Raw genomic sequence first — 23,840 nt, 5'->3', positions numbered from 1 at the left:
CCACTACTTTTACCACCGTCTTGCAGTTTGTGATACACGTTTTAATAGGGTCAAATTCACTCAACTATTTGCTGTCTATCAAATTTAAATGGTCAGAAGGATGCAAACAGCCGTTACTTGCTGACTATAGAGCTTTTTTTACAGGGTGATTAAATGATTTTCCATGCCCTGCAGCGACGCTGGCTAGACTCACTTTCGGGGTTTTATTCACACACAAACGTGTGGTTCTTGTCAAAAGGGCTGGGGTTTGGCTTGGATTTTCAGGGTTAATGGAGGCTCTGGTTAAAGGGGCTCTCACCACTTTATTTGGCTATGTTTGAATGAGGAACCTGTGAAATGTGAACGTTTGTTTTTAGCACAAAAGTTGGAGTAATTATAAGGTTTTTTTAAGACGCTATAGTTAACAGAATTATATGAAAATGTCTCATCTAAAAAAAAGAAAGTTCTTTACATTTTGCAAGGACCGTAATAAACAGTTCCAATTAACAGTTTAGTATAAGTTGTTAGTTTAAGAAAATGGTGATTCTCAAAAATTACGCAGAAATTGTAGAAAAGTAGGCCTTGTGCAGTTTTCTGGGTTAATAGTGTAAAACCACGGGATGGTTTACCTTTTGTAAAACCACGGGATGATTTTCCAAGGAACCACAAGAAGGCAGAAAGGGACCGAGAAGCCTAAACCCACACATTGTTTTCCTACTGCTGGTCTTAGATGTGCAATGCGACACCATTGTTTGAAATCAGCGATGTTTGGTGTTCTCAACCCCCGGCTCCAGACGTTTCAACAGCGGGAAGAACAGCGTCAGCAATGCTCCGGCGAAGTACACCCCGGCAAGTAGGTAGAAGATTGTCTTGTAGCTGCTCGTCACGTCATACAGCAGGCCTGTCGATGTTTAAAGACACAAATGATGCAATTATCAGTTCTACAAATAATAAATGACAGTTCGTTATACTGCTGAGTGCTGACACACTGTATAGAAAATGCACGTAGGAGAATTGGGTAGCCTATTACCCAGAAACAAACTGACCATTTAACCCTTCGAGCAGTGGCGCAGTGAAAAAAATCTCATTGTTTTCCAAATTTGGTCATAATTTTTTTAATGGGCCAATAAGGCCAAGCTTCCATGTAATCCTCACCCCAACTATACACCACAAGCCTGTAGACTCCAATTGGCCAGACCCTAGGCACTCCGGAGTAAGGAGTGTTGAAAGACAGAAGCCAAGATGGCGGATAATGCCTTTGTGCAGTAATGGGAGATCTTAGTGGCCAACATCCAAGTGCCGCCGATCCCTGTATGTCAACCTCTCGTGCCGCCGAGAGCCCAGACAGGTTGTAAACAATCCTTGGCCATGTGAATGATCTTTTGTTCTTCTTCAAATGTCGGCTGATGACTGCAAATGGTGCCCGACTAAATTTAGTGCAAAATATATGGGAGTCCAGAAAGGCCACTTAGAGCTTCTACTCGATCGTAGCCCCATCTAAAAATACGTTACAATTGTGCAGCAGCAGGATTCCAGTCAAACCAGTGAGTTTGGCAGTTTAAGACATCATCTTACATTGAAAACAAAAACTTTTTTCATTTTGCCGTCGCGCATGGCTACGGCGACGCGCGCGAATACATGAAACCGGAGACTTTTTGGGCCTTTAAACTCTGTTTGCTTAAATTGTAAAGTATCACTTGTTATCACATAAAAAAGGAACTTACCGGATATCAGAGGTCCACACAAAGCGCCAATACCAGTAAATATACAGGTCATTCCCAAGGCTACGCTGAAGCGCTCCAAGCCCACATAATGGCGAGTCAAGACAATGAAAATAGTATATATGGCTCCACTTGTCAAGCCCTGAATGAAGGAAGCCACGGCCATCGACACATAACTGTCCACGTTCATCAGCAGCAGCGAGACACCGGCCGTGGAAAGACAGAGGCCGCTCACGGTCTCAACAGATAGTCGCGAGATGATAAGCAGCCCATTTCCAAGGCGACCGAGCAGAAGCCCAATGCCGAACACACTGAGCAAGAGGGCGGCACTGGAGGGTGATACACCGGTGCCCTCGGCGCGCGGAATGATGAACTGCGAACAGCTGTAGCTAGCGAAGCCCAGTTCGATCTTTAAGAGGCACACAAGGGTGAACCGATAGCTTTTGACAAAGAGGTCCGACCCTACGGCGGAGGCGAAGTGACGCAGGTGATGGGTCAGTCTCGTGGACTTAGAGCCTGTTTCGAGTGAAACGATTTCTGTTATGTCATCAGTGGTCGAGTTTGCAAGGCGCCCTCCAGCAATATTCCCGACTTCCAGATGGTCAGCGTCGGACACACTGAGGTCCTCGTTTCTTACGTTCGAGCCATCTGGCTTACCTTCGTCAAAAGAACTTTGCATCTGAACTTCCAGAGTATTTTCCGCATGCAAGCAACGCTTACTCCTTGGAGGTCGACAGAGGGCGCTAAGCCCGATCAAATTTGCTGCAATCGCTGATATCACCAACATGGCGCCCCTCCAGCCGTAGGCTTCCAGTAGCAGTTGAAGTAGCGGAGGTATGGCTATTCCGCCCACTCCACCCCCGGCATACGCCACGGCATAGGCTGTCTTGAATTGACTCTTGAAGTGCATGGCAACAGCTACGGTGACTGCGTTGAATGCCACGCCTTGACCAACACCTGTACAGGGAGTGATCCGAAAGGTTTACCATATGTTAAAGCTTTCCATCAATACTTCAAGGTCCCGAAAGTCATGATTGACTGAATACTTTAGATTTCCAAACAAACATATCGACCTTCTTTTGCCAAGTTCTCTAAAGTAAATGAGCTGTCCCAGGAATTAATTTCAGCCCTGTTCAGTATTCCAATCAGCGCATAGTTCAATATGATGGTGATCTGTTTAGACATTCTCCTTTTTTTTTCTTTTTGGTTTTAAATATTTTAGAAAATTTGGAAAATGGCGACTTTTAGTCAGCACAGGGTCACGTGCTATGCAACTGGCTGCCAAATAATCGCATCCACTACTTACTGTTAGGCCCTATCTGATTCACATTTCTTCGCACTTACCGTATTTTTTTTCTTATGGTGAAAGGTATGTTAGTGTTCACCGTGATGATCTACGCGTTGCATTTTACGGGCAGACCCGTAAAAAGGCCGCTCGCAGTGCACTATGGGATAATACGCGCATGTCAACAACTTCTTGCGCCGCTACTTTGTTTTTCATTGCGAGACAGATGAGTGCTTCACCGATTAATAAAGGACCAATTTTAGGTATGATTTACTTGTTGATGTTATTTTAATTTGATATCTGGCTATTTCATGATATATACACAGATTTAAAGTTGTCGGGTAGATGATTGTTCGATACGACGATGTACACAGTGAATTTTTATGAGCGTTTACGTGCTGGGCAGGCTACACAAGGTTAGATGCATTTACATACTTTTACATAGGTCTACTCTATAGGCACGCGTGCGTACAAATGTCATGTAATTGATACAAAGATGTAGCGTCGTATGGAATAGCTATAGGCCAACAGGCTTAAATTTAATGAAGTTTTGCAAAAGTGTTCAAAATGACGGACAGGCAAAACACTCTTCAAAATAACCGATTGGCAAAACTGTTTAAAGTGAGGGTTGATAAAGTTAAAAAAAAAAAAAATAATAATAATAATAATAAGTTTCTGTTGATTTTTCCGTATTTAGGAAAATACGGTGCACGTAAAAAGTGGCAGTAGTTGCAGACTTTCACCGAAAATACTGCTTATCATTCAAACAAAAGTTACGGTTCAATCGTAAAAAATACGGTAGAAGGATGGTACTGTCGTCGCTGCACGGCGATAACATTTACGGACAATTATTTGCAACGAGTAAACGAACCTAGTATTGTAGCTGCCATGTACAACTGGTATATTTCCTTCACCCAGTGGCTGCTGAATATACCGACAGACGTGAGCACTCCTCCAAATATTCCCGTTGTTCTATATCCACAATGTTTCGTCATCACTCCACCTAAATGCACTATTGCAAAGAAAACACGAATCTCTTTTAGACTGGGAGCTAGGTGGAGTTAAACAAATAATTTGAGCACAAAAGGTTCGATGGTACCAGGCCATTGTCCGTTGGGGTGTCGTTCTGAAATTGCCATTCTTCAGTTGCCCCAATTCGGATGGGGGTCAGGGGACCAAGGTCAAATGTCAAAAATTTCGAGTTTAATTCTACTCCGCCTAAAAGTACTTTTGCAGAGAAAACATGAATGTGTGTTGGGGGATAATGCAATAGCCCCCCCCCCCCCGGCAAAAAGTGGGGGGGGGGGATATATGGGCTCCGTGCGCCAACGAAAGAGGGCGCCCTTTTACCTAGCAACGACGTCCCATAGGCGGAACATTCCGCTGGTTGACGCACACCGTTCCTTGTGTGTGACGCACGTACACCAGGGGATTCAATACGGGCGATTCCCAATAGTGCGCCTCCAAGAGTTTGCAGCGCGTTGGCCAATCACAATGCGCGAAATCAGTCGACCTTTTCCAAACGGGCGTTGGGTCGACAGATTTTGCGCATTGTGATTGGCCAACGCGTTGCAAACTCTTGGAGGCGCACTATTGGGAATCGCCCGTATTGTACTATGTACACGCAGTGCTAGTGGTGGCCGCGCGTCGCGGCAAAATTGCAGTCAGGCAAGATGGCGTAGGTCGGTCTCCCCCAACTGTACTTTCTTTGCCGGTGAGGGGGTACTTGTGAACGGAGTGGATACCCCCATCCTCCCGGGATTTACAACCCTGATTTTCATGGAAATACCATGTAAATTTGTAGGCCTGGTTGAATTTAAAATGGGCTCAACGTATATTTACGAGAGGGATCAATTTTGGAATTTGCCGACTGTGGCGGAGCTTTATTTCAAAATGGGTGCACACAAATAATGTGTTTGTAGCATTTATTGTTCTTTATGCTTTGAAATGAGCTGAGCACATAAACATTTTAATTTTAAGGACTTTGTTTGGTAAGCGTGGCCTAAATGCACTATGCAGTTAAGTTAAGCAGCATGATTCAAACGAGGCCCAAATCGTTATTTCGGTGGTGAAAACATTTTTTTTATAATGCACTGTAAATGCAATACTAAAGGTAACAAGCATTTCCTCCTTTTAAGATGGAGCGACATTTCAAAGTATGGGGGATTAACATTCTATACATGTTTGTCAGTCTCAGAGTGCTTTAATGGTGGCTCCTTCATTCAAATATTTCATATTATGGGTTTCAAGCTTATATGTGCACATCTTAATTTATTGTCAAGAGTCAAAGAGCATTCTTAAAGGCACGCAGGAACATTTGCATTTAATAAAAAGAGTACCTATCGATTAACGGCAAATGCCGTTAACGGCTAACGAGTGTTAGCAACGGAATCCAGTTAAGACAGCGATTTTTGGACCCTTTTTGGTCGAAAACAGGTTTTAATTGGATATTTGCTAGAATTGTGTTCAAATGCTTTCAAGCTTTGCAGTTTGCACTGATATTCTGTTGTTGTTTTTTAAGTTAAACAAATAAATAATTGGAACTGGGTTTGAACCTACGATATCCAGATTCTTCAGTTAGAAGGACAGGTGAGTGTTGCAGTAGTTACATAAGTAGTCATAAGTCCTCTCAAGTTCATCACATGTCACCGTAAAGCTGGTCCTAGCTCAGTTTAAGTCACAAATGACAGTCAATCAGTGAAGTGGTAACCAATCTAATTCAATAGTCAGTCAGTCAGTCGGAGAGTGAGTAGGGGAGTCAGTCATTCAGTCCGTACGTCCGTCCGTCGGGGAGTCAGTCAGCCAGTCAGTCAGTCAGTCAGTCGGGAAACAGTCTTCGGCGCAGTCAGTCAGACAGTAGAGTCGGAGAGTCAGACAGGAGAGTCAGTTGGGGAGTCAGTCAGTCAGTTGGGGAGTCAGTCAGTCAGTCAGTTAGTCAGGTACACAGAAATAATACTAGGCTGGCCGTCCGTGACCAGCAAAAACGAATGGGTAAGAGCGGGTTATTTACCAGAAAAGGCGAACACGGACACCAGTATACTCGAAACGGCCGCCGTTGCTTTGGCGCTGGTGTCGAAATCGTCCTTCCAGCTTAGGAAAAAGACGCCGATGCCGGCTGGAAGGCCGTCCAGGAACGCTATGCTGAGATGTGCAGCAAGGACCACCACAATTCCCCAACCACGCCATTCACCGTGCGCCGAGGGGTTCCTCGTGGGGCTCTCTCGGCGTCGATGCCTGCCGAACCTTCGCCCGAATTCGATCATGGCTAATCCAATTGGTTCTGACTGGACACACTTCACTGCAACAGACACGCGAGGGCTAATTGTACCTCACTGAATAAGTATAGAGTTATCAATGGGGCACGACACGAGGGGTCTCGTGCCCCATTGATAACTCTATACTGATTCAGATCCTGTCCCCAATCCGCTCGAACCCCTTATGTCCCAGCCCCTTCCCTTAAAGAATAAGTACAGGCAAATATAAACGTTTTAATTATTACCTACAGAAAAATGATTCTATTTTCAACAGACCTCGCCAGCCAGCATATGTATGGTGACAATCTCCCGGTCCTGTTGGCACCTGGAGTTCGACCTTTGACCGGTGCCGTGTGCATGGCTGGATCTAGTATATAGCTCTAAAGGGGCTTTTGCTGTCAAGCTGGGGGGGGGGGGGGCGTATAGAAGGCAGATGCTATTTGTTGGCATGGTTTTCCCTTTGTTCGATGCCCTAAGGAGGAGAGTGTTAACCTCCTAACCCCCCGTATGCTCTGTTTTTATAAACTCGATCAAGCCGTATCCAAACGAGGCTCAAGAGCTACGGTACGTCTATTTTCGGCATCCCACGTAGAAGATTTTGACAATACGTCACCGTTTTCACGGAGAGCCACATAAATGTGTGGATTTTGAAAAGAAAAGCTTTTCGAGATAATCGCAAGAGACGTTTCTCCTATTTTAAAACTGCAAAAAATACCACTTTGCAACATTTTTGTGCAGTAATGAAACCATCATAATTATGATTCTAGGAGAGCTGAATTTTTCTTTATTAAAACAGTAGTTAATTAGTGACAATTAATTAGTTAAGATAATGGCTCTTCGTGGAAACGAAAATTCAGGTTTTCTACATTTTGGCCCTTTCTGTTCAACGTGGTTTTCCATAGGCGCGCGTGTGTTCGCGCGCGCAGCTGAGATAGACTATGTGGTTCTTCCTGAAAACGACCATCTCAGTTGACTTTTACGCCTTTCCGTGCAATGGGCTCCGTGTGCAAGTACCCCATCAACGGCCAGAAAAGGAGTGTTTGGGGTGACTTAAACTGGTTCCCGATCCATCCAGTGCGCGAATTTATCCAAAGTTATTGGAGGTGGGGATTAGTCTTGGAGGCTATAACTTTTGCACATTCAGGAAATCGTTCACACTTCGCGCCCGCCGACCAGTACGGTACAGTACGCGCACATGTGTGTCCCGTCCATCACGGAGCTCTCAAAAGAGGTAAAAACGCGCCCTCTTTCTTGGTGTACGGAGCCCATAGGTTTTGTATGCGTTCAAGGGGCAAAAATGTATGTGGCTCCGTCTTCTTGACAATTATCGAGATTTCTGCCCCTTGCATCATTAATGCAATTTGGAAATTAATGATGTGTTCCTTACAGAAACATGTGGTCAAGAAAAATGTTTTAAAGCAAACTAGCGTAAAAACCGAAATAGAAAAAAAAATTATTTGTCATATGTTGTTCTTCGTGAAAACGGTGATTATAGAGCGAGTAAGTTGACCCCGAGAACGTAAGAGAGTCTACGAGAAACCATACTTCCGGGAACCTCGAATAGGAGCTTTAATGTGTAAAGCGAGTAGTTTTCTTGAAATAGTTTGTTTTGACGCTGTTCTTTTTACTGAACGGTACAAACAAACTTTTTGAAAGATGATATTTTTAATTTCAACAGACAAAATTTGAACGATATATCAAATTAGGAAAAAGGAGAGCAAACAAGTCAAGAAATGTCATACGTCCGTCATTCGCCATTGTTTTGTTTCACGCGCCATTCTTTCTAAAGCGAAGACCATATGCAGTACATGTATAAGACGGTCGTCGCATATAATTTATGTACATGTACGTACGTTCACGTCCGCACACTAGGCGCCAGAGGATGCTGTACAGAGATTGGGGGGAGCCTTGCTCATCCCAACAATGAGCCAATCACGTTGCAACCTGATGCTCAGGTCAAACATTTTTGTTCTGCTTTTCTTCAATAATTTAGACAGTACGCATGATTTCATATATTGTCAAATTAATTTTGAATTTATCATCAATACGGTTTATGGTTCGGATCTTCGTAAAAACAAAGTATTATCGAAACCAAAATCAACCACACATAAAAGTTCTGTACCCGGCGGCTAGGAGGCGCCTAGAAATTCAATCGTGACCTATATGCCCGAGACTTACATAGTCTATGGCACCAGGTAAACAATTCTGACGCGGCGTTGGACCTGAGTTTGCGTGTTATATTTGGAGTGCTTGTTACATTTGCATTGGTCCTTTTTGTTTATATTGGACAGTATACACAGATTGGTTTGGCTCTGGGTCAAGTTTTCAGTCGGTCACTATATAGAGCCGTGGTCCGATGTCAGCTGTCTCTATCTGATTCACGCGCTGGTTCACGTACTGATATATTCACACACTATGCGCTTGAACCCAAATACGCAGTACATTGCGGTACTCTGTGGTGTTGGATGTGCACAACGCGATGACGTCAGGCACCGTCCGAGGCGTGCCAGCTGGCCCCGTCACCTGGGGTAAAATTGTCATTTCATTAAAGGTAATGCACAACATTTACAAACATCAAAAACAAAACAACCAAATTGTTATGAAAAGCTTACTTGACTGTAAAGTGAAATATAGTCTCAAGCATCATATGAAATCATTGCACCTGGTGTACTGTCATTTTCAAGAAAAGTGGGATTTTATGTCAATTGCTAACGATGGTTGGCCGACCATGTTGGAAAAAAGCTGACTTTTCAAATACTGCCCTCAATTTATCCAACTTTATAATTAGTCCACATTTTTTTTGCAACACATCCGTGAACGGGTGCAAGCCAAAAAATTAGCCAGCTGGTCAATTCCCCGATGTCTATATACATTGCCCCGTTTCGTCTGAAGCAGGGAACAAGACTACAAGAACAGCATGTCCACATGGTAAAAGGATGAGAGGCAGGCCAAAGACCACCTGGTTTCGGACGGTGATAACTAAGATGGAAATGATAGCTCTGCTTACAGGGGTGAGGCACAAGACAGAACTCAGTGGTATCAGTTGATTGCGGGCCTTATATCCCACTGGGGACGGAGAAGATTAAGTAAGTTAGTGAGTATAAGTACTGACCAAAGCAATTTTGTCTGATAATTCAAAGGACGCGTTTTTAATACCGGAACAGTTTGAAGACATGTTAGCAATTGAAAGATAACAGGCATACTGTTGATTCTTCAAAACTCACCATAAAACATGGTGAATCTGAAGCATTTATTTCAATACCATTTCACCCCACCCAGATACATGCATAATTTACAGCCACTATTGCGAAGTATTACGCCTCGAAATACAACTTCAAATAATAAGAAGAAAAGAAAAAAAATCTGAACTAAAGTATTCAAACGAAATTGAAAAATTACGATATTAAACGTACTAAATGTAATATCAGATTCAAAATAATCACCCATTTATGAAAACTAATTAACACCTATGGTCCTCACGTGTACGTTTAGTAACGTATGGGAAAAATCATGTTTTTTTATGTCGTCCAGAGGGCCAGATTGAAAATAAAAAGGGATACATGAATGCTAGCATTTTCCATCGTAAGAACATTTTCACGATATACCTTGTACATGAACACCCCCCCCCCCCAAAAAAAAATGTGTGTTCCCGATAATGATTCACACTGCTGTATTTTTCAGAAGCTGTATTTTTCGGAAGCAGCAAAGTATGTCTGCGTGTTAAATATGAGTTTTCACCAACAAGAGCCTACTTAAACTACTACACCGACAAGAGTCCGGCATTCTCCCGATGACGAACAGAGCATCCTGTTCGAAACGTCGAGTAAAACCAACACAACTCACAAGGAGATATCATTCACATGGTGTTACTGCATACCTCCCATTTATTAAATATTACTATGTAGCCAGTATACATATCTGGGTATAACTGAAGTAAGCTTATACCGATCAACTCACATATTATAATAATTTTATTTTCCAATATAATAATAATGTAAGCAAATATCGAAAGTATAACTTTAAAAACATCTTATACAGGGTAAGTAAAAAAAAAACGAAACCCAAATGTCGGGACCATTATTTTAGTGAAGTTCTGCATGTAGCACTTTCTATCTATGATGAAAGCCCAATTCATAAGCTTTCTTTTAGTACAAGAATCATTCAAATCACTCACGTACTTGTCAACTTACGGAGTTTTAAACACAACCACCGTTTTAAAGTTCTGTACATGGATCACAAAAAGGTGTGCGTTCTTTCAGCAAAACGAAAACAATCACACACATCTTTATGTGATTTGTTTTCGTTTTATTGAAAGAACACTGAACTCTTTTGTGATCCGTGAACAGAGCCTTGTTGCGTTCGGTTGTGTTCAAAACTCCGTAACTTAAAAAGTACATAAGTGTTTTGAATGATACTTGTACTGAAAGAAAGCTTATGAATTGGGCTTTTACATCCTATAATTTGAAAGTGCTTCACCCTGTATTAGTAAAATGCCTTTTCCCGCATAAATCGCAGTCTAATAAGGAGTGACTATTGTGGCGTAGATTGCTTTAGGGGCCGTTCCACTTTCTTCCGTGGTTAAAGTTGGGCTTGTCTTCCTGTTAATAAAAGAATAATTTTATTTTAAAAGAAATACTTTAGCTGGGAACCTTCCATAATCCTCCACACAACGTGTTCAGAAAAGATCATTATCCCTTCTTAGACTTCTGAGTAAGTGTAATTAGGAAGGACTTGGAGCGGACTGGGTGCCCCACGCCCCCGAGGCACTGGGGAACCTTTAGTGTCACGATCCTCGTTTGGGTGCTGTGGTCCAATGGTTACGGTGTTCGACTTGTGTGCCGTGGTACATGGGTTCGCATCCTGACCGTGGGAACATGGTGCTTGTGTTCTTGAGCAAAGTATTTACCATTATTGCTTCGTCATTTGGATGGGACATATAGCCGTAGGTCCCATGTGTTGTGTAATGGACGTTAAAGAACCCAGTTAACACTTGTCGCTAAGAGAAGGGATTTGCCCCGGTGTTTCTGGCAGTGGCTGCAATATGCGCCGCAGCACCTAGCAAAAAGGTGCTACATAATGGGTCTCATATGTTCATATACTTCATTTACCTGTCTTTGGTTGCATTCTCCCCCGCGCTTTGTATCCTCTGTTAAAAGGCGCTATATAAATACAGTTATTATTATTAAAGTATTATTACTGGAGTGCGTCAGAGACAGGCAAACCCCAAAGTAATCTAATTCTTACCATTTACTTCAATTCCGGCTTCCCAGCTTCTTCGGCATTTCAGAGCAGTACTTTAGTATCTTGCAGGTTTTTTGAGGCTCCTTATAAATAAATTGAAAAATAAAATCCAGGTATTCTCTATCAACTAACCATGTGAGCGGTTAATACAAAACTCTCAAAACTGAAGAAGGAAGACGACCTAAAATAATCAGGAGTCTCTAAGAAGTTTCTGATCTCGCACATGGTTACTTGTTCCGTGGGGGCGCTATAAAATCTTACATTACAAGCGCCCTCCATTCGTTGGCACTGGGGAGGAGGAATCTCACGAGAATATTTGTCTATGCCTTTTCCCTCGTACCAAGTGCACTATCCGAGGCCGCAGTTCACCATTAAGTTCCTGAAGCTCTCATTGGACAGGGGGTAAAGGGGTCGCGTGCGCATGAGGTGTACGTACACAGACGCATGGCAAGCGAGCTACCCACAATTCTTTCTGCTTTTCCGAGATTAGCAGTCGCCATGCATAGTGCACATTGATGGGTACAACCGTGTAAATAGGTCAAAAATCTATCCGCCGAGCTCACGAACAAAAGTTGTACATGTACACTCAAACTATTCTATATTAGAGAGTTCTGAGAGACATGGAATTGGGGAATGGAAGTCATATGGCACTGCACCTCTGGCCTGGACTTGGGGCTTCCAATTCTGAGTATTTTGGATGCAATTGGGTTCGAAAGGGGCGCTACTCAGCTAAGTTCTGGATTTTTTTTCTTCAAAATAGCTACTTTTTCAGTTTGGTAAACATCGTTCATTTTTGGGGTGGCCTTCTTTGGGTAAGAATCTCTCCAAAAAGTCATCCGTCAACCCACCAAAAATGGAAAACAAAATGAAAGAGTATCATCATTTTTCTGTGCAGCCTGAACACCTGCGAGAGTTCTGAGTATTTTTAAAAGAATTTTGAAGTATGAGGATTTATCACTGGTGTCTATGGGAATTCATATACTGGGGTGCACCCAGAAGTCACTATATTGCACAAAAAGTGACTCCACGTCATGCACTTCAATCGAAGAATTTGATGCACGTGAAGTGTCAACGTTGGGTAAAACACACACCTGAGGTTAAGCCGACTGTCACCCCATGTGCTTCACGTACACCATGTGATACATCACTGGCAACTTCCTAACACCTCATGCACTTGAGCTTCACTTCTGTGTTGTTGCAATTGTATATCTTCAACTGCCTCAGTTTCCGTCAAGAGCCTCAAGTGTTCATGATTTGGGGGGAAAATGTGCTAGTGCACAGGTTCATGAGGTGCAGTCAGTTTTTACAGTGTAGGGCAATGGGGATAAGCGAACTTAATGGCACTTCCACAAATCTTACCAAAGCCTCGTTTGCAACGGTAGTCATGACCGCCGGGCCGTTGACATAGAAGAAATTCTGGCAGGTATTCTCAAAGGAACAAATCTTCACGCATTTGGTTGCAAATTGCTTGACAAGTTTCACCTTCGAAGGAAAAACACAAGTGGAATGTGAAGCATCACAGCACAGGTTCAGAGTTGTAATCGATACTTTTTTTCTGCGACTTCAAACAAATGCTTGTAATCTGAACGTCAAATTTGTGTCAAGTTACTACCTGGATAAAAAGAGGCTCACAATGCTTTGGCTTTGAACGTACTAACAGTAATGTTGTTTTCACGATACACAATTTCAACTATTTTATTGGAAAGCTGGATGCTAGAATGGTTTAAAAAAATCTCTGCGAAACCCCAACTTTGTGAAATATAAAAGTCCTGCTGCAAAAATATATAAATCAATATCCTTTCAATATAATCCTTTTTTACATAAAATAAAGACACTCATGTGGCTCATTATTGGACCTACTTGGATCATGAAAACGTAAAACAGTCAAAACATGAAAATCATCGTTAAAAAGGTGCAGCAAATAAATCTGCAGTTTATTTTATACTATATGTACTCTGCCATCGGCATGGTCAGTGCATGTTATTTGTTTGTAATACCTGCGTGTCTGTGTTCTTCCAGGCCTCTTGCATTTTCATCACGAATCCCAAGCAGTCGTCACATGAGGGTTTATAGCCAATAGGCACGGGCGGGGTAGGAACAACAGTCTATTAAAACCAACAACGAAATGGAAGTCAGCCTCAAAAACCGGTAAAATGGCTAAAAGGTGTGTTTAAAACCTCACAAACATGCAACAAGCTGGAACTTTCAAGCAATTGATATTACACTATTCAGTTCTCAAAGTAGACTGCAAAGATTTTGGTTTTCTGTTTTGCTTAGACTTACTTAAAGGGAATGTACAACATTTGCTTTTGCTGAAATTTTTAGAAATAAATGGATTTGGAGGATTAGAATTATTACTGACTTGTTTAACGTTTTGGGCTTGTATATAATTGAAAAAAAAGAAGAAAACTAATCGTGTCATTATGGTCTGGTTCTCTGACCCCACTTAACATGAAACGGAGCAATTTATAGACTTTTGGGAATTGTAAGGTCAGGGAATCAGTATAACTGGCTTGTACCACTTCACAGGTAGGCAATCAATTGCGAAAAAAAAAGGAATAACTAAAATAACTAAATAGGAACACTTAAGAGCTGGTTTTAAAATAAGCCAGTTTTCTCCAACGCTGGTCGGCCGACTATACAGTCTTTCTTGAAAATGTCGGCACAACAGGTGTCACAATTTTTAAGGATGCTTTGGACTGTCATCCCCTACCAATCCAGTAAGGTATTTCGTGATAATTTGCTCATTTCGTGTTTTTTATGTTTGCAAATGTTGTATGGACCAAGCTGTGTATGTTGGCGACGTATTAAATTATTTTGCTCAGGGGACCTACCTTGTTTGACGAAGGTGCTGCACAAAAATCAAACAACGGGCAAATAACCGCAGCTTGCTGAAAGGATAAAAAAAAGAATTAGGTGGTTATGCTTAATTAAATGAACAAGCATGTAAAAGGTGAGGACGGGTGAAATTCTTTTTTTTTTCATTTCTTTCTTGTTTCTTTAAAAAACATTATTTAGATCATTTGATTATTTCCTTTTGATGGAACATTTCTGATAATAAAGAAATTAGGATAATATTAAAATGTCATCCTGAATAGACCTTATTCGCTAAATTAGAGGGCAGTGGTTTTGTTTCGCTTGGATAGGCGTCGGTATACCTTGATTGCAATCATTGTTACTCAATGAAAATACCACAGAAAACCAACCGAGATACCTGCAACGCACAAGGTCAATTTTACTAATGTTCTTTCGAGGACACTGTAAATAACCCTCGATAAAAAGGAACGGGAAGTTGACATTCCACATTTAGGCTATGCCGTGCGTGAATCGCTGGTGTGGAGTAAGTTTTGGTCAAATAAGGCCCCCCCCCCCCAAAAAAAAGTCTTCGGTTTCTGGTATGGAGCTTGCCCCGAAAGTGGTGCGGCGACGCTGTTTTTTTTTCCCCATCAAAATGTCGGCTGATGACTGCTTAGCAAGTGCCCGACAAAATTTAGAGCAAAATGTATGGGAGCCCAGAGAGGCCACATAAAGCTTATACTCGATCGTAACCCCATCTAAAAACACGTTAAAATTGTTCATGCAGCAGCAGGATTGCCAACGCGCATGGCTACGGCGACGCGCGCGCAGACCAGACACCGGAACATTTTTTTGGCCTAAGACTGGACTTTTATTCCCCTAGTTTGCAGGCAGTCCTGTGACAAATGCGGTCAAGTTGCCGCGGCAGTGGATGTCTCTTTCAACCAGATGAATCAAATCCATGTGGTCTTGGCAATAGGCAGCGCTACCCCGGAAATTCCGAGCACATCACCTCACGCGCAGGCAATAGCTTGAATATACAGTTCTTGAGGTATGCTCAGAATTTCTTCGGTAGCGCTGCCAATATTGCCAACTGGACTTGATTTATCTTGTTGATAGCTACCTCGATTGTCACGGACCTGATTTATAGAGGGACAGAAAAATACAAATCCAGTCTTGTGCCCAGACTAGTTTGAGCGCAATGTACTCGTAGCTCAAGCACGGCCGTATAGGCCTTTCTTTTGTTTGTAAACATTAGCGCCATTTTGTATGGGCTGCCGTAAGCGCAAACATTGAAGCCGTGGTTGGCAACATATTTTTCCAAAAAGTCCTCATAACGCCATCAACACATAGTAAAAAGGCAAATGTAGGAATTATTTTGTAGCTTTGTTAAAAATGTTGTATTTTCAAGTATCAAATAATATTTTGGTGATATGTAATAACTCTTCCTTATTTTTGCAGCGTTGGACCTTCCATAGTTTTGCAGGCCGTGGTTGGCAAAAATGCAGTTTGCCAACCAAGTGCAGAAAGGTCTTTACTTACAGTTTCTTCCAGTATAATCTGCAGCAGGTTGTCTCTGTAGCTGGTAATCACGGCTTCGCACAGACCCCTAAGCACATTAACGTCAGTTTTGCACACGTCTGTCGTGAGCGTGGCTATCAGGTGCTTCAAAAAAGGAAAAAAAAGAAGTACGAATCGACTTTTGAATCGCATTCAAGGTATTATGATTCTTTCTTATCCTGGGGTGGAAAAAATGCTGGACTAAATTGTATGCAGGGAAATGTATGCTGGTTGAACATATGGTCACAAAAGGGTCATGTGTAAAACCCAACATTACTGTTAAAAAGAAACATTTGTTAATGGACAGTTTGTTTAGTCCCTAATCGCCAGAACCCGACATCTGGGCGTGGTTGCATTGTTGGTTCCCAATAGCCTTCGTTCGCAGGGAACCACAGACACGGAATTATTTCTTGATTTCGCATGTGCGTCGACGAGGAGAGATCGTCCTATACACTGTTTGCGCTTCGCAAAGGTTTGGGCTCTACCTTGGGCACATAGTTTTGACGTCATCCAAACTCACCTCTCCAACTTTGGTGCCGAGGTATGCGTGGTATTCATTCATGTACCAACGGCAGGCATCACACTTTGGGTAGACCTTAACAAAAGTTAGAAAGAAAACTCATCACTGTCTAAATAATTATGCAATGATTTCGTGTGTCAAGCCTGGAATTGCACTGCTTCAGTTTTCAGGAAAGAAACTCGACTTCAATTATTGACATTTCTCTGTAGAAAATAAACGATCAATTGAAAACTCAAACCCCAATTCGTTACACAGGCCTATCGAAATTTGATCTTCAATCTTAACATAAAAGCCGGATGTGATAAAACAAATCCACGATCACCACTTAATTTTACGTAATGATTGTTACATCCAGGGTATCGACAGTGAGAGTTCATCGAATTGTGATTCAGGGCATCTGAGGAAACTGTTTTTTTTTTCATTTGTTTGAAGGACCCATCCTTTCATTGGCTTGCTCTCGTCTTCGTTTTTAACTGAAAAGGGGGATTTTAGTTGAGTGGGAGTTGAGAGCTCAAACTGGTTTTATAAAACAATCCTTTGAGAATATGCAGGTCCGAAAGAAGAAGCTGAACGTTCGTCTTTAAACATGAAAAGATTAGTGATACCTGGGTTGGTTCCGATGCAGCCTGGTGCCCGCGGTTCTTGTGCACAGATATACGGCTCGGGTCAGGGTTCATGACATCCAAGATGCCAAATGAGCTGTGAAGTTGACCAAGGTACTCAGAGAGGACCTGAAAAAAAAACTTAAAATAAAATTTTTATTTTTAAATGTGGTAAAGAAAATCATAATACATGATATTTTTATGAATGTTTGTTACCATGGTTTTGTTGCGACTGTCTTCGCCTTTTGCCGTGGGAGGAGGACACGCCCCTATTTGAGGACACAGATTTTCTTTTTTCTGTAGAAAAAAAATAATAATAATAATAATAATGGAGGAAGTATATCTACATTTGTTTCTTCCAAGGTTTAGGTTTTATAGTTTTGTGAAATTTACAATACACACGATAGAAAGAGGATGAGTTGGGGCAAAGAACGTTGAAGGGAGGACGATGTATGGAACACAGGGGTCAAAGAAGGCTGACTTGGAATGAAGACAAATATCTTATTGGAAATACTGCTGAAAAGGAGAGGAACTTGGATAAAGGGAAACATTTTGGAGACAGTGAAAATGGTCAACTTGGGGGAAACAGTCTTTAGATAACAAAAGAATGATTCAAAAAAGGTTGACCAACTTGGAAAAGTGCAGCGAAAAAAAAAGGAAAGCTGGTTTGAAGACAGGCAAAAAAAGTCATATCGTAAAAAGGCATTGAAAAGTGTGGGAAGGATAAGTTACTTGTCGAAAGATATTACAAGGATGCAGAGTTTGGTGTGGGGACAAACGTACCATGACAGATCCGAGGGTGAATAGCAGCGACTTGCCGTACTTTTCGGCGGCATCCATGCAGATTTTGGCGTCCCCACAACCGGCATAGCAGATCGTCTTAAACAGGTCCACAACTGGTTGCTGAGAAATACGAAAACGCGGGGAAACAACGAGACATTTCGTGACTGAGACGTTGTCACAAAAAGTTGAGTGTAGAAATGACCCACAGAAGCCAACAAAATGAGTCTCAAGTCGCAAAAGCTAGTGGTAGAGCTAAGGCCTCAAACATAATTTTACGCAATGGAAACTAAAAGAAACAATCAATCTTTCACCAACGCACTATTTGTAGATATTATGCAACAATCGATTGTATCATCCATCCACCCCCTCCCATGCCCCACGCAAGAGGTCGGCAATGTAACTTTGAGGTGTCTAAATCCCCACCCTGGTGCCTAATTAAGTGATAATCTCCAACATGCATGAGCGAGGCACCCATAACTGGTTGCATATCTATGTAGTGCGCCAATGGTTAAAAAAAAAAAATCGTGAGTGACCAAATTCCCCACCCTGAGGCTTGAAAAAAAAAGGTTAAAGCCCGACATAAGATCTGAGGCAGCGTGGGGGCAGGGCTGTGGGGAAACCATTGATAGACGCATACAGATTTCACACCGGTGGTATGTAAACAAGGAGAACAAGTTATTCCATTCATGCTGCATGTGAAAAACTAACAGGTGAATTTTTTTGTTTTCCTATAGGCTCATTTCGTATAGGATATCTGGTCGTTTTATAAAACCGGAAATTATTCATTTACCTCGTATACTGGATCTTGAAGACGCTTGACAACCTCCCCAAAGAATTCCTTGCAGTTTTCGCATTTGCTTGGGTCATCCGGAGGCGCGTCGTTGATGACGTCATGACCGGAGGAAAGACTGCCACCATCGGCAGTGCAGAACTTCAAGGCCGGGCAAAAAGCCGAGGGCGTCTGAGTATATAAAAATTGTTTGCATGTTTGCTCGTCCACATCTCTGTCAGGCTGCCTTAAATATATTGGTCTGTTATTGGTATGAAATTCGGACTCCCATGATACCCATCCCCTCAAATGTGTCTTCAGGCGAGATCCCATTGATGTGCGCATTGAGACATGCGCAGTATAGGCCATGCGGTCCTAATTCGTACAATAAATATTACATACCACACCGTCATGAGTGGCAATTCGTAACAATTATGCAATGAAATACAGTCCTCTATCCATGCTTTGTATTGTACAAAGCCGTTTTTATTGCCAATGTGCATATTATAATTTTGTATTCAGCAATAGACTGGTACTTTTGACGTACAGACCATGTGCACAAGGATGACAACCATGCACGTTGGGAACCATACAAAATGGCTTCCCGCACTTAAACCACACACAAAAAAAAACCCTACAATTACTCACCAGCACAAACAGTATAATCTCCCTCGCCTTCTCGAAGAAGGTTTTGAGCAGCTCTTTACAGAGCTTGGATAAATCTCCTTTATCCTTACAGAAGTACTCAAAGAGTTCTGCGTCGAATTTCTTCCAAAAAGAAGAAGAAGAAGATAAAATGTGGGTCACTTCTCAAGATAAGGAAATAAATATATACTTCTGCTTCCGACAACATGGAATTTGACAATAGGGTAGGTAGGTAGGGAATTCTTTTGGAGGCAATTGTTTCTGTGCACGATCACATGGAGGTGTCTGCGTGTGGGCAAGGGTAAAAGGTAGTATTTGACGACTTTAGGTTTTTTTCCTCATTCCTTTTTCGTAAAACGGTATTTGGTGAATCAATAAAATACCGGTAGAGTGGGACTTTTTACCGGTCCAACAGCAGTTTCCAACACTTGCTTGGTTTCGGCCATGAAGGTTTTACATGTAGCGCAGTCAACGGCCTACAAATGGAAAGAAAATCAAAATAATTATTTCCCAAACAGCGACAAAATTGATTTCAGGTGTTCAGGTATAATTTATTTCCCACTCAATAACAATGTATTTACATTAGAAAATGTTCATCTGTGTGTAGAGGATCACCAAGAAACACACAGAGGCTTAATTTATATGGATGAACCCGAATAGATAATTAAGTTAAGGTTTAGAATTCGAAAATATGTAGACGCAGAAACAGTACCATCAGACAAGAGAAAGACAAGGCCAGAGTAGCAATTTGAACCAACAATAAATCAGTATTAAGAAAGAATGTAGCCATATCTGAAACACGGGTCACCTAGAGATTTGGGAAACATGGCTGGTTTATCAACCGTTCATGGAATCTTTTCGGAGATCGTCAGACATTTAAAAAATAATCATTTAGAAAATTATTATTATTATCATTTAATTACCTCACTTCAAAAAAAGACTTACCATCGGTGTGGGAACAGGGCTGTCAGAAACATATCGAGTAGTTTTACTACCGTTGCCTGCGTGTGTTACGTATGCGCCTGCCGTGCCTGTGTGCAAATTGTAAAATTACATATTTTCTAGACATGGTGATTACGGCAGTTTTTCCCTTTCTGATGTTAAAAATTAATAATTCGAGATACTTTCTAGGACATGACTTGTTCATGCTGTAATCGTGTTGCAAGTGCATAGTAGCTAGACATCTTAAGGAATGCCCAATCTAATTTCCCCGTGTTAATGAACACGATCCTTCCAAAAGTAATGCTTACTTCCAAATCCGCAAGATAACGTTGTAAAGCAACATATAACTTCAAGATGGGTTTTTCTATAAATTTGGGGTCCACTTTTGTTCCTGTCCCTGTTACATCTGACATATATGATTTATGATTTTAATTCACTCCTCAATGCAGTCGTCCTCCAAGAGTGATTATGAACAGCAATCTACCTACCCAACAAATAAAACATCATTTGAAGTCATTCTTAATGATACTTGAATGGCAAATTACAAAGTACCAAGGTAACAGGGACAGCAAAAAAGTCACACTTTGGACTCAAAATTTATAGAATGACCCAGATACAAGCATGCAAATGTCCACGTCTCAGTTCTCTAACCTCATTTACACTGCAGCTATTTTGGTGTGCGCTTTTGTTCAACCGAGATACGCATGAGTAGACCTCAAGTGCCTTTATTTTAATGATTTAACATAAAAAGCACATCAAAGATGGCTGCTGATTGCGATGGATCTGTATATCCTAGGTTGCATTAGGATTCAGTCAGTGGCGTATCCAGCGGGGCGGGGGGGGGGGGGGGCAGGGGGCACGTCCCCCCCCCCGTGGATTTTTTTTGACAATTGTTTTGTCAGCAATGATTTAAATAAATGTTTATAGAGTTCTTTTGACATCAATCCCACCACGAAAACCCGCTCAACCATTCCAATGCGCCGTGATAATTTCCATATAATATATAGTACCGGTATGCATACTAATAGTCAGCTTTGAAGATCGCCCCCATTTGGAAGAATAGTACCAGCCCCCCCCCCCCCCCCCCCCGAGAAAAAAAACATGTCTACATTTCGGCGCAGATGTGCGGTTGCCCCCCCCCCCCCCCGGCCCCCACATCAAAAGCTGGATACGCTGCTGGATTCAGTATTTAGAAGCAGTCTAGTAAATTGGAGTCCTTAGGCAGTCTAGTAAATTGGAGCCTTTAGAACTGTCTCTGTTAAATGAACATTAACACAACTTACCCTCAATCCCTACAAGGAAAAGCACAGTAATTAGGAATAACCCAAGTCTATCCATTCTGACATTCGTATATCTGCACCATACAACACACAGGTATTCGCTTAGTCAACTTGACACTAAACTGGAGAACCGAACGTGAACTAGTACTAGTAGTGTGATCCACACGGATACAAGTTTGCGCTTATTACTGCTTGTATTCCCGTTTGGTTTGAATAATAATATCGCTATTGATACACATTTTGAGGCGACTACCTAACGCCTATTGTGTTTTCTTATGGATGACTTGTTCCTTTCTGTATGTTGTACTGGTGAACCCGGCCTTTTCTTCTTTTTATAACAAAACAGTGAGGTCATACTGTCTCGCCAGAAGTGCTGATGCTGGTGCAAAATACGTATGCGTATAGCCGTCCTTGCGACGACAGGGCAAGGACGTAGACAAGTGATGGTGAACATTAAAAAAAAAAAAACACCGCAAGCTTTAAAAAAAAAAAAAAGCTCAGTTCTGCGCGATCGAGGAATATTCAGGAACGTCATTAGACTGCATTTTTTTAAACACAGTTTTGCGGTTTCTCTTTTTCTTGTATTATTTTAAGCTCTTCAATTACCCGTCACTCGTGAATTAGAGTTGCTTAAGTCTTTAACAGACTAAATACCACTTTTGGGCAGCTACCTCACTGACTGACCATCATTTGTGAATGGATTTCTTTCCTATCTCACTGACTGACTATCACTTGTAAATTGGACTGGTTTCCTATCTCACTGACTGTCACTTGTCATAGTTCTTCCTGCATGTAGCCAGCCTGGTGTGAGGATGGTATAGACCTTTCTTGTGTTTGTAAACATTGAGCGTCATTATGTACGGGCTGCAAACAAGGAGATAAATGAAGTCATGGTTGGCAACTAACTTTCCCATAAAATTGCATGTACGTGAAAATTAACACCCTCATCATGTACGGGAAAAAAAGGATTTTTTTTAATTTTAAATCTCGGTTCCGATGATATGTTTGGAAACAATACTTTTCTGTATTTTTGCAATGTTGACCTTCCATAGTTTGCCAACCATAGAGAGGTATTTTTTTTCTTCAACTTAAGTCGGGAATAAATCTAGGGAACTTAAGTCGGGAATATCTCGGGAACGAAAATACGACCTGATCAACCGCTACGCCCTCTATACCAACCTGTCCACGGGGACCGTAGGAAAGGAAGACCTTCCTTGATGTACCCACAGTACATTGCCAGACTACTCTCTAAAGAGGTAGCTCTTACACCTAAGAGATCCGTGAGGCTGCCCAATATAGAGCCATTTGGAGAAACCTTGTGGAGTAGTGGTATAGCAGTAATAATCGGGAATTCGGAAATTCACAAATAATGCAAGTTTAAAATATTGACCCAATAAAACAAGAAGCGGTTTCGTACTGAACTTCTCGCGTGCTTCAAATGAAAGTCCGGAAATAAAAAAAAAAAGGAAAATAGAAACAAATGGACCCAAACGATATCACTGTAGTGTCGTGCTGGGCATTTCGTATGTTTTAACGAGTGTTAAACGAGCTGAAAATATGAATTTATGCCCAAATTCGGTCGGGTCGTTCTTCCCGCTCTGCTCTACCCTACCTCTGCTTCTCAAAATGAAGCATCTGAATTATTTGCATCCCAGAAGTTAATTCAGCCATGAAATATGGACAAAACTAGTCATATTTCTTCCCGCCTTAGTACTGGTGATATTTAAGGGCGATTCTGGGAGGGGGCGGGGGGCAACGAACTCTTTTGGGTTTTTTTTAATTGACGTCGCAATAAAGGCAGGCACTGCGTACACGGTTACAGCCCGATAGTCCGAAGGTTCGATAGTCCAAAGGTTTTTTTTAGTCCGAAGGGTCATTAGTCCGAAGGTTCGTTAGTCCGAAGGTTCGATAGTCAAAATTGACAATAAGGTTCGATAGTCCGAATGGGCAATACAGTTCATCAGTCTGACACTTCGGACTATCGGACCTTACTGTTGATTCGGACTATCGGACCTTACTGTTGATTCGGACTATCGGACCTTACTGTCAATTCGGACTATCGAACCTTATTGTCAATTCGGACTATCGAACCCTACGGTATATTCGGACTATCGAACCTTATCATCTATTCGGACTATTGAACCTTATTGTCGATTCGGACTATCGAACCCTATCGTATATTCGGACTATCGAACCTTCGGATTAATTAACCTTATTCTATTTTCGGAGTAATGGACCCTTCGGACTATCGAATCTTCGGACTATCGAACCTTCAAAATATTGAACCAGCTTAAGTTTGACCCTCTGCTCCATTTATTTCACCAAAATACAATGAAAACTTGATACCAACACCGTCATAGCAACTATTGTCAAATTTATAGCTTAACATTACTCGCAGAAAAAAAAACTTACAGGATCTGGCCTCACAATGCATTACAATAGCCAAAGAAATACGTATTGTGA

The 23,840-nt window shown here is 41.7% G+C and overlaps 2 protein-coding genes across 3 annotated transcripts; both read right to left on the bottom strand.

The window, feature by feature from the left end:
* Window positions 1-280: 280 nt before the first annotated feature.
* On the bottom strand, window positions 281-2,657 carry LOC119726801 (monocarboxylate transporter 13-like). Its single transcript, XM_038198663.1, has 2 exons — window positions 1,704-2,657; window positions 281-880 (listed from the first exon to the last, which is right to left on the bottom strand). Exons 1-2 carry the CDS (start codon window positions 2,608-2,610, stop codon window positions 738-740), a joined length of 1,050 nt encoding a protein of 349 aa, XP_038054591.1. The 5' UTR covers window positions 2,611-2,657; the 3' UTR covers window positions 281-737.
* A 7,861-nt stretch (window positions 2,658-10,518) lies between these two features.
* Window positions 10,519-21,598, bottom strand: LOC119726788. Of its 2 annotated transcripts, none has more exons than XM_038198642.1 (15): window positions 21,381-21,598; window positions 20,101-20,186; window positions 19,560-19,631; window positions 19,159-19,278; window positions 18,532-18,702; window positions 17,742-17,861; window positions 17,175-17,255; window positions 16,962-17,099; window positions 16,357-16,431; window positions 15,819-15,941; window positions 14,315-14,371; window positions 13,478-13,585; window positions 12,840-12,962; window positions 11,484-11,563; window positions 10,519-10,837 (listed from the first exon to the last, which is right to left on the bottom strand). In XM_038198642.1, exons 1-14 carry the CDS (start codon window positions 21,433-21,435, stop codon window positions 11,492-11,494), a joined length of 1,401 nt encoding a protein of 466 aa, XP_038054570.1. In that variant the 5' UTR covers window positions 21,436-21,598; the 3' UTR covers window positions 10,519-10,837; window positions 11,484-11,491. The 2 variants fall into 2 exon arrangements, with proteins under 2 accessions (XP_038054570.1, XP_038054580.1); XM_038198652.1 differs by having other exon boundaries at window positions 16,962-17,087.
* Window positions 21,599-23,840: the final 2,242 nt, after the last annotated feature.

This window comes from Patiria miniata, unplaced genomic scaffold, assembly GCF_015706575.1.
Source record: "Patiria miniata isolate m_02_andy unplaced genomic scaffold, ASM1570657v1 HiC_scaffold_1, whole genome shotgun sequence".
Classification (NCBI taxonomy): Eukaryota; Metazoa; Echinodermata; class Asteroidea; order Valvatida; family Asterinidae; genus Patiria; species Patiria miniata.
This window is presented reverse-complemented; position numbering and strand designations above follow the sequence as displayed.

What these genes read in the sequence shown, in the direction of transcription:
- LOC119726801 (XM_038198663.1), bottom strand. Translation starts at nt 2,610, where the DNA reads ATGCACTTCAAGAGTCAATTCAAGACAGCCTATGCCGTGGCGTATGCC. An exon ending in GTGTGGACCTCTGATATCCG is followed by an intron (nt 881 to 1,703) that starts GTAAGTTCCTTT and finishes AAACATCGACAG; the next exon opens with GCCTGCTGTATGACGTGACG.
- LOC119726788 (XM_038198642.1), bottom strand. Translation starts at nt 21,435, where the DNA reads ATGGATAGACTTGGGTTATTCCTAATTACTGTGCTTTTCCTTGTAGGG. An exon ending in TCGGCACCAAAGTTGGAGAG is followed by an intron (nt 15,942 to 16,356) that starts GTGAGTTTGGAT and finishes CCTTTTTTGAAG; the next exon opens with CACCTGATAGCCACGCTCAC. An exon ending in CCGTTGCAAACGAGGCTTTG is followed by an intron (nt 11,564 to 12,839) that starts GTAAGATTTGTG and finishes TTTATTTATAAG; the next exon opens with GAGCCTCAAAAAACCTGCAA.